Below are 11,108 nucleotides of genomic sequence, written 5' to 3'. Positions count from 1 at the left end.
GAAACAACAAGGATGAGGTATTATGTGACTTAGTGCCCATGGAAGCAACTCACATTTTATTAGGAAGGCCATGGCAATTTGATAGAAAAGCTTTTCATGATGGCCATGCTAACAAGTTTACCTTTAGCTTCCAAGGCAAAAAGATCACATTACTACCTCTTTCACCAAGAGAAGTCAATGAGGACCAATTGCAAATGATTAAGAAAAAAAAAGAAAAGGCGCAAGGGCATGAGTCCAAGAAGAGCATGATCACTCTCAAGGGGGTGAAGAAGGTAATGCTTGCCCAAAAACCCATCTTCCTAGCTTATCCTAGTGAATCTTCCCCCTCCTTCCAAAACCCTCACTCTAGATGTCCCTTAGACTTGTCATTAGTCTTAGATGAGTTCAAAGATGTTTTTCAAGAACCTCCAAAGGGTCTCCCACCCCTAAGAGGTATAGAACACCAAATTGATTTCATACAAGGCTCATCTTTGCCTAATAGGCCAGCCTATAGGACTAGTCCCGAGGAGGCTAAAGAAATTCAAAAACAAGTGAATGAGTTGCTAGAAAAGGGGTGGGTGCAACATAGCATGAGTCCTTGTGCAATGCCCGTGATCCTAGTCCCCAAAAAGGATGGAACATGGAGAATGTGCATAGATTGTAGGGCTATCAACAACATAACCATCAAGTATAGGCATCCCATTCCTAGGTTAGATGATTTGATTGATGAGTTACATGGTGCAACCATATTTTCTAAAATAGACTTGAAAAGTGGGTACAATCAAATTAGAATCAAAGAAGGTGATGAATGGAAAACCTCTTTCAAGACTAAGTTTGGATTATATGAGTAGTTAGTCATGCCTTTTGGCTTGACCAATGCACCTAGTACATTCATGAGACTCATGCACCATGTTCTTAGAGAGTTCTTAGGGAAGTTTGTTGTGGTATACTTTGATGACATTCTCATTTATAGTATGTCTCAAGATGACCACTTGCATCATTTAAGGAGTGTGTTAGAAACCTTAAGGAAGGCATCCTTGTATGCTAACATGGAGAAATGTGTGTTTGGGATGGATCATGTGATCTTCCTAGGTTTCAAAATAAATCAACATGGGGTCCATGTGGACCAAGAAAAAGTGATGGCAATCAAGGATTGGCCTCCCCCAAAGAATATAAGTGAGCTTAGGTCTTTCCATGGGTTAGCTAGTTTCTATAGGAGGTTTGTGCCAAACTTTAGCACCATAGCTGTCCCTCTCAATGAATTGGTCAAGAAAGGTGTGGCCTATAAGTGGGGCAAAGATCAAGAAAAGGCTTTTGAAACTTTAAAACAAAAATTGATCAATGCACCACTCTTAGCCCTCCCTAACTTCTCCAAAACTTTTGAAATTGAGTGTGATGCATCCAATGTAGGCATTGGGGCCGTGCTTCTCCAAGAAGGGCACCCCATAGCTTATTTTAGTGAGAAACTCAAGGGGAGTCACATCAACTACTCCACCTATGACAAAGAGCTTTATGCTCTTGTGAGAACTTTGCAAACTTGGCAACACTATCTTCTTTCAAAGGAGTTTGTGATACATAGTGACCATGAGTCACTCAAATTTTTGAAAAGCCAAGGCAAGTTAAACAAGAGACATGCTAGGTGGGTAGAGTTCTTAGAACAATTCCCATATGTGATCAAACATAAGCAAGGAAAGGCTAACATTGTGGCGGATGCACTTTCAAGAAGGCATTCCCTCCTTTCCATTCTTGAAACTAAATTTCTTAGTTTTGATCATATTAAGGAATTGTATCCAAAGGATGTTGATTTCTCCCCCATTCTTAGTGAGTGCCACCAAGGGGCTTACAAAGACTTTTACCTTCTCAATCAATATCTTTTCAAAGGTAAGAGACTTTGCATTCCCCAAGGTTCCTTAAGAGCCTCACTCACTAGAGAGGCACATGAGGGAGGATTAATGGGGCATTTTGGGCCAAACAAGACTTTGGAAGTCTTGAAAGAACACTTCTATTGGCCTCACATGAGGAAGCATGTAGATAGGCATTGCAAAGGTTGCATAGCATGCATGAAAGCCAAGTCTAGAGTCCAACCCCATGGTCTTTACACCCCCTTGCCTATCCCTTCCAAGCCTTGGGTTGACATTTCTATGGATTTTGTCTTAGGTCTCCCAAGGACCAAAAAAGGTAGGGATTCCATTTTTGTAGTGGTGGATAGGTTCTCTAAGATGGCCCATTTCATTCCTTGCCATAAGATTGATGATGCAACTTATATTGCAAATCTTTTCTTCAAGGAAGTGGTAAGACTACATGGCCTACCTAGGTCCATTGTAAGTGATAGGGACTCCAAGTTCCTAAGCCATTTTTGGAAAACCTTGTGGGGTAAACTTGGCACCAAGCTTCTTTTCTCCACCACTTGTCATCCCCAAAGTGATGGCCAAACCGAGGTGGTTAATAGAACCCTAGGGCAAATGCTAAGATGTATGATAGTGCAAAACATTAGAGAGTGGGAGGAACTTCTTCCCCACATAGAGTTTGCCTACAATAGGGTTGTGCATTCCACTACTTCTCATTCCCCTTTTGAGGTTGTGTATGGGTTCAATCCCCTAACTCCCTTAGACCTCCTTCCCCTACCCACTCATGAGGCATGGACTTGCCAAGATGGTGAGACCAAAGCCAAGTACATCCAAGACTTGCATTCACAAGTTAAGGAAACCATTGAGAGGAGAGTTAAGAAACAACAAGAGGATGGTAATAAGGGAAGAAAGGAAGTCATCTTCCAAGAGGGAGATTGGGTTTGGCTTCACTTGAGAAAGGAGAGATTCCCTACTCAAAAGAAGTCTAAGCTCCTCCCTAGAGGGGATGGCCCCTTTCAAGTCATTAGGAGAATTAACAACAATGCTTATGAGTTAGACTTACCCCCAAGCTACAACATAAGTAACTCATTTAATGTTTGTGACCTTTCTCCTTTTGATGTAGGGTTTAAGAATTCGTGGTCGAATTCTCTCCAAGAAGGGGAGGATGATGAAGGCATGACCACCTCCTTAGAAGCTCCATCAAGAAGGATCACTAGAAGCATGTCTAGAGGGGAGTCTTCTATTCCATCACCTTTATCTTTGTTTTGCATTACTTTAGTTTGAATTCCCTAAGTTGGTTTCTAGTTGATTTATTTTGGTTGACTTGTTGACTTTGATCTAAAGTTGACCTTTGACCAAGATTAGATTAACTTAAACCAACATGCTAATCCTTGTTTGTCTTGTTTTGTAGGTAATTAAGAGAAAGTAGAGCATGGCTAGGTGGCACTTGGTGATTGGAGCACTTAGATGAAGTGGAAGAGAGAGGAAAGCAAAAAGCATAAAGCAAAAGCAAAAGTAGACATGTACCTTGTCTCCTTTTGCCTTTGTGGTTTATGCCTTAGAAGGTCACTTGGTCTCCTTCCTCTTTTGGCCTAGAATCCTCATGGGAATGCCTCCACCAATCATCTTCCTTCACTTGGCCAAGACTCACTCTCACATTAGGTTTAGGGTTTGCTAGTTAATCCTTTTTCATGTTTTTGTATTTGCTAAAGGACCCCTATGAACTCCTATTTAAAGGGTACTCCTTGTCTTGTAAAAGGGTTGATCATTTTGTTTCTAAACTATTGTGTTTCAACCTTTAAATTTTCGTGAGCTCTCCTTCCTAGAAGTGAACTCACCTTTGCCTTATCTTGCTTGCAAGTGGCGGCACCATCACTCATCTCTAGGGCTTGGTTGGCTTAGATCCCCCCCTATGAGTGGCGTGCTTCTTCCATTCTTCATCTTCTATGCTTTCCATTTTTATTGTTTCTTCTTTCATTTTGCTCTTTAGTGTTGTTATTGCCGTGTGTGTTTAAGCTTGAATCCAACTCTCTTCTTCCTTTCATGAGCTTGAGAAATGAACCTTCACATCTAGATAGCATGCTATCTTAATGTCCAGTGGGAATTTTCAAAAAGCTTTCTTAAACAACTTCACCATATTCATAACTCTAAAAGGGAACAAGATAATCCTTCATCAGGGTGCCACAATCAAGTGAATGTCGCCGCGGAGTCCATTCTTAAACTTGCGGCATCTCCACTCCTCATCGAGTGGCAAGGTGTAGAAACGGCTGAGATGCTTGAACTTCTCAGCATAATCAGCTACCGACTTCCCTCCTTGTGTGAGCTGGAGGAATTCCACCTCCTTGGCGTATCTGACACTGTCGGGGAAATATTTTGAGAGGAACTTCCCCTGGAAGGCCTCCCAAGTCAGAGGCTCTCCTCTCTCCTCCATGATGGACTTCATGCTCATCCACCAGTGTTCAGCTTCCCCGATCAGCATGTAGACGGCAAAGGCCAACCTGTTATCTGTTGGGCACATCTTCGCATCAAAGATTCTCTCTAGGTCCTTCAGCCACTAATCGGCTGCATCTGGACTGGTCTTCCCGTTGAACTTCATGGGATGGTGCTTCAGGAAGTCTTCCAGACTCCACTCCCTGACTGGTGGTCGTGGCTCAGGGCCAAACACAGGGGCAGCCGCCCTGTTCTCCTCTAGTTGACAGAGGGCCTCCATATGCTACCGATGAGCATCCTCAACAGCTACCCTTGTAGCCTCCATCTGCTGCATCACCGCCTGTTGCTGCTCAAGCGACGCCGCCTGTCGCTGCATGGATGCCTCATGCTGCTGCATCATTGCGGCACTCTGCTGCGCAATAGCTGCTACCATCGCCTCTATGGCTCTAGCGATATCAGGTACGTCTCCCTGGGATGGTTGCGAAGTCCTACGAGGAGGTGCCATAGTCCACTGGCACACAGAAAATCACTTGGTTAGGCTCGATAAAGACAAGAATTTAACTAAGAACACTCAGAAGACACAGAGAAAGCTAAGCGGACATCCAAGTCCACAGACCTAAGGAATGACCGCTCTGATACCATAAATGTAGCGTCCCAATTAATTAATGAGCGTAATTAAAAGAAAGCGTCACATGATTATAATATAACAACGCAGTTCTGGAGTTTTAAACATGAGACCTTACAACTAAGGCACACTGCGGTGCCACCAAAGTTAAAAGAGCATCATAAACAGTCTGATGGGAACACAAGCATAAGCAAAGACTGGCAAAAACATAAGCTGTAGTCCTCAAGATATTCTAAGAAAACTACGCTGCAGAGTCGCCTCTTCCCTGATGACCACGATCATCCCTCGCATCTGCTCCCATCAATAAATTGATGATCATCGCAAAGATAGAAACACGACATACAAAGCAACCAACAAGAAAAGGGTAAGGTAGAGCCACTCAACATTTATATCATACAGTTAAATATACTTTCACCATCCGATATTAATACAACACCCAAGCATGTTAAGACTTTTCAATCAATACACTACGACTCGACTTGACTCATCCGGATACGTATAACTTGGTCGGATTCAGTGGATGTCCGCACTTGTGGTGGATACCTCTGCTCACCCCCGGGCTATGTGTTACAAGTGTTACAATGAATCGATTTCCCTCACCACAAGGTTAGCCCTTAATGAATTTCAGACCTCCTACTACTCTCACCACAGGAGTCAGTCCGCTTTAGGTGAGACTAACTGACCCCTTAGAGCGTCAGGATGCAACCTTACCTTGAATCCTTACCTAGTTATACAGATGGGGCACCACCATGGTCACCCACTAATAGGGGCCTTGAAATTACGTCCCGACCACTGAAGCGCGACCCTGAAAGTCTCACCTAGAGACTCCAAGGAATTACGCACTGACACAGACCAACTTATATAAACAGCCAAGAATTTTCACATACATCACACATGAAATTTCATGCCAACACCCACAACCAACTCCTCAATTTTCATACGTTGAATCATTACCAACTCACTATTCCCAACCATGAGTAAAGTGTTTCTCCTCATAACATAACCATGCCACTGGTTTACCATCCATCAAGATTTATTGTTACTCATACCAAACTTGTCACTCCAATTTCATGAATCATCGCATACAATTATCATGTTCACGTCACGTCAAAACTCATAACTCACAACTCATACACCACACCATTTATACAGGCCATCCAGTTCATAAATTTAAAGATAAAACTCATATAAGCATGTTGTTCACTTTTTTAAAATCCAAGAAACATCAAGACCAACCCATTTCTCGCCCAGCATCTCGCTCAGGCAGAAAGGTCTCGCCCAGGCGAGGAGGACCCTCGCTCAGGCGAGCTCCCTTCGCCTAGGCGAGAGCTCGACTTCCAGCATGAGAACCCTGTGCGCGTTCTCGCTTAGGCTAGACCCTCCTCGCCTAAGCGAGACGTTCGCTCGCCCAAAACGTACAGTGGGTCGCCTGGGCGACCCTTCGCGAAGAAATACTTAGGCGAGCCCCTGTAACTCTCGCCTAGGCGAGACAGGTTCGCCTGGGTGAGTCTATCAGACTCCGCCACTGTTCCTCTCTGCCATTAGCATAGTTTCATACCCAAGCAACAAATCAATTCACACCATGCACTCCTAGTCACATATAAGCACGAAAATCACGGAATAACATCAAAACAACCATTTTTGTACCGAACAATAGGGTTCTAGCTTCCCTTACCTAGAAATACGCTAGCAAAACGACCCGACACACCCTCGATACAGAACGCACGAGCAGAGCAGCTCTAGGAACGAACGGAGGAGCTGAAAAGATAGAGGGACAGAAGCACGATATGGGTCACTCGGAACTCTAGCTGGAAAAGAACGAAATGAACAATAAAGACGAGTATGGGCTAGCCACAGTACTTACACGGAGTAGGAAACAACTTCGAACCAGCTTGAAGACGGCAGGAACATAACCCTAGCAGAGCGTATTTTTGGCGCACGGAAAAAAGATGACGACTACGTTTCTGAAAGTGAAAGGAAGTGTGGAATTAGGACAACACTAGAGGCTTTTATCTTATGGGTCGGTCTTTAGACTCATTGCTGTATGGCAGCCCTTAAAAGGAAACAGAATAAAAAGGAGACCTTACATGACAAATTAATAAAATTATTTTACGATACAATACAGGCAGTTTTTGCTTGGACTTCCATAATTTTGTTCTTGCGTTTTTATAAAATTTTCTTTTAGTTCTTAATTTTTAAATTATCCCATTTAAATTTTTGAAGTGAAAAATAACTTTTGAATTATACATCCAAAAAGTTATTTTTTTCTTAAAGGTAAATTTTTAAATCGTATAATTTGAAAATTAAAAATAATTTTTTAATTATTCAATTTAGAAGTCAAATTATTTTTAAATTGAGTAATATGAAAATTAAATGACGTGTGGATTGTGCATTTTAAAAATGTTTTTCTTTTAAAAAAGTAACTTTCATATCATCCCAAAATTTGAATTCTGTAATTCCAAAAGCAATTTAAAAAAAGAAAGAAAAAACTTCTAAATTGTATAATCCGAACAAAGTTTAAAAAAGAAATTATAAAGGTGCAGGAAGAAAGTTATGGACGTGGAGAAAGAAACCGCCATTAAAGTCTTAAACCTTAGAAAGTGATTTTAAAAGTTTAATTTTGACACTCAAAGTTTAAGATTGTTATTATCTTAACACCTTAGGGTTTTCTGTGAGATTTTATGCACGCTACCCACAGAAGTCTTCCTGTTATAAATCACATAAGCTTTTATTATGCATATTATCGATTGATACACGCAAGAAAAGTCCTAAATTGTGAAATTCTTGGAAGCTTATAAGCCAATAATTTTCAATGGTGACTTTTTCTTCCTTCTCCAATGATTTATTTCTCGTTGGCTTAGCGAATTCCCACCCACCCTCCAAATTTAATGGAAAACAAATGGTGAAGAAAAAGGGTGACAGCATGGAATTCACATGATCATTCAATGTTGCAAAACACTTTTACCATTTTTGAAGCATACCCACCTTGCCTACTTTTCATTATTTCAACACACTCTTGTATTCTCAAAAAAACATGGAACACATCCATTCACATTGGTTTAGAAAAACTTTCAGTCAGCTACATAAAATGCATTGACTTTTCTGATGCCACAAAAGTCTAAGAAGGTTTTCACACAATGCTTTTTCTTAGGTGAAAAGATCAGGGAAGAAAAATATTTGCCTTTGCCTAAAGCTGAAAAAGTGTCATAGTAAAAGAAAAGGTTTGCAAAAGTGTTAAAATTTATCTCACCTCACCTCAAATAGAAAAGTGATAATCAACATTAGTTGATATTAATGATATAGTGACGTGTGCTTTTTTTTACTAAGTGATATTTTGTGTGTTCAAGTAATGACTCTACTTTAATCCACTAAATTAATCCCTTGAGATTGTGTTCTCACACAATAATACATACATTTTTTACAGATTTTATCCTCTTACCTATGCTTTCCATGAAAAATATGCTAAATAGGTGCGATGACTCATCTCATCACAACCTTCGAGTTCACAATAGTTTGTTTGGACCAGAGAGAACATAATGATGGACACAGATAAAATTAGGTGGGCCTTCTCATGTGAAACTTTATAATCAGATATACCTTATTTTCAAAAAGGTGTTTGTATAATTTTTATTTTTCCTCTTACCATCCTCATCATCTTCAGTGATCCTTTTAGGCTCCACCATTCTAGGATGTACTATAGTCTATATGGCTAGTGAGAAAATAACTCTGAACTTTCCTTGCTTGTTTCTCTCCTCTGAACATTCTTAACTGTTACAGTTAACAACTCTGCGAAACTTTGGCTCGTTCAGTGTGTGAAGATGGCAGATATGTTCATTCCTCAGAAGCAGTCATGGTACCGGAAATTGAAGATTTGAAGTGATTCTTCAAAGAAATCAGAATTCAACAAAATACTAGCCCAGAATTACTGTGAGATTTCCTCCTCTGTATAAATGAGATTTGTTTCATTTACGAAAAACATGATAGTTCTGCATATTTTGTGCTGCAACTTTTCAACTTGTCCTCATATTCCAAATTCTGCAAATTAGCAATGAGAAATCCTGAACTAGTCCTTGGCATTAATTGCATATTCTGATTTTCTGCATCCACAGGTTCTTAAAACTTAATCACTAGCTTATTGCATAAATGAGGAAGGCCTTGATTATAGCCTTTTCCATAACCATATGCTTCATCGCTTTTGTGATATCCAAGATTGTTATTTCAGTTCTCCTCTACAAAAGATGGAGAAGAAAACAGATGATCCATGAAGAAGGTTATACAGGTACGGATGGAAAAAGGAATGTTTTCTGCTTTAGTTTTTGCAAAGAAAAAATATGACAAACTAATCTGAAGTGATTGCATAATACAGGAGGGAAGATAGTAATATTTAGGTCTTCAGTGCTTAAATCTCTCACAGCTGATGCGATCTTAAAGAAGACACAGAAACTGAACAACAAGGACATCATAGGGTCAGGTGGTTATGGTGTGGTTTATGGACTCAAACTAGATGAATCCACAGCCTTGGCAGTAAAAAGACTAAACCGTGGAACTGCAGAAAGAGATAAAGGCTTTGAGAGAGAGTTGGAAGCAATGGCAGACATAAAACACCGCAACATTGTGACTCTTCATGGATATTACACTGCACAACACTACAATCTTCTCATATATGAGCTAATGCCCAATGGAAGTTTGGACTCCTTTTTGCATGGTACGCATTTGTTTGATTCTAACACTACATTCTAATTCATTTGGTAGAAGTCAAATAGAAGGAAATTATGAAATGAACAATTTTTGATGCACTATAGTTTTTAGTATTGACTCTCTTTTACTCTCATATTTGCTCTAACAGTATTCTTAGTTAAAATTCAAGACTGGGACGAAATGGTTTGGTTCAAGTCTCTTGTGTTGTTTTATGATTTTGGAATGTTGTGATAATTGAGCATAGTTTTCTAATTGCAAAGTCCAAAGTGATGCAGGGAGATCAAGGGACAAGAAGGTTTTGGATTGGGCAACCAGATATAGAATAGCTGCAGGTGCAGCTAGAGGAATATCATATCTTCATCATGATTGCATCCCTCACATTATCCACAGAGACATCAAGTCAAGTAACATATTGTTGGATGAAAATATGGATGCTCGAGTTTCTGATTTTGGATTAGCCACTTTGATGCAACCAAATAAAACTCATGTCTCAACATTTGTGGCTGGAACTTTTGGATACGTGGCACCTGGTATAGACCGAAGCAAGCCAAACACAGTTTTTACATTTCAAACTACTTGTGTTTCAAATTGATTATTTCTTTTTCTTTTACCAGCTATATTATTGTTTGCATGCAGAATATTTTGACACAGGAAGAGCAACACTGAAAGGGGATGTTTACAGCTTTGGAGTTGTTTTACTGGAGCTTTTAACTGGGAAGAAACCCAATGATGAAGCATTTATGGAAGAGGGAACAATGCTTGTCACATGGGTAAGAAAAAAATTCTTATATACTTCCTTCTATGATTATATTATACTCATCAACCTATGTAGTTCTTAATTTTTTACTCAAGCACCATATTTACTTTTAGCTCTATCATTGTGAAACAAGGAAATAACCTTTTAGGTGTGCCATTGTGAAACTGGAATCTTATAAAACATATTCTATTAAATATTAAAAAGGATGTAATGCTTATGTTAGGTACCAAGTTCAATTTGAAGAGTATTTGGAGAAGATGATGTTATTATTGTCACAGGTTAAGGCTGTTGTTCGAGAGAAGAAGGAGGAGTTAGTACTTGATAGTAGCTTACGATGTTGTTGTTCAATGGAAGAGGTAAATAAGGTGTTCAGCATTGCAATGATGTGTCTTGAACCAGATCCTTTGAATAGGCCAACCATGGGTGATGTTGTCAAAATGCTTGACCAAACAGAAGAAGATAAACTTGTTACAGAATCCTGATTTTGATATCAAAGCCATCTCGTGTTTCTGGAAAACCATCGGTGGAGCTAGACTACAAGATGTTGCTTGGGAGTGTCATGCTCAATAGAGAGAGGGAATGGGAGAACATAAAAGAAAAATGTATGGGAAAGTATTGAATTTTGAAAGGAAACAAATTGATGTGGCCTTATGATGATATGAATAGAATCAGCCAGTGGATTTTTCTTACAGCGTGCAAATTTTTATCAAAATCTCTAATCTAGTGAGATTTAAAAAAAAAAATACTTAAATAAATAAAGTCGAGTTAGAAA

At 39.7% G+C, this 11,108-nt stretch overlaps 1 protein-coding gene across 2 annotated transcripts; it reads left to right on the top strand.

The window, feature by feature from the left end:
- The first annotated feature begins 8,502 nt into the window (after positions 1 to 8,502).
- On the top strand, positions 8,503 to 11,025 carry LOC114184188 (receptor-like serine/threonine-protein kinase At1g78530). Of its 2 annotated transcripts, none has more exons than XM_028071461.1 (6): positions 8,503 to 8,808; positions 8,991 to 9,160; positions 9,248 to 9,586; positions 9,855 to 10,109; positions 10,216 to 10,349; positions 10,560 to 10,853. In XM_028071461.1, exons 2-6 carry the CDS (start codon positions 9,025 to 9,027, stop codon positions 10,575 to 10,577), a joined length of 882 nt encoding a protein of 293 aa, XP_027927262.1. In that variant the 5' UTR covers positions 8,503 to 8,808; positions 8,991 to 9,024; the 3' UTR covers positions 10,578 to 10,853. The 2 variants fall into 2 exon arrangements, with proteins under 2 accessions (XP_027927262.1, XP_027927261.1); XM_028071460.1 differs by having other exon boundaries at positions 8,507 to 8,808; positions 10,615 to 11,025.
- Positions 11,026 to 11,108: the final 83 nt, after the last annotated feature.

This window comes from Vigna unguiculata, chromosome 5, assembly GCF_004118075.2.
Source record: "Vigna unguiculata cultivar IT97K-499-35 chromosome 5, ASM411807v1, whole genome shotgun sequence".
NCBI lineage: Eukaryota > Viridiplantae > Streptophyta > Magnoliopsida > Fabales > Fabaceae > Vigna > Vigna unguiculata.
This window is presented reverse-complemented; position numbering and strand designations above follow the sequence as displayed.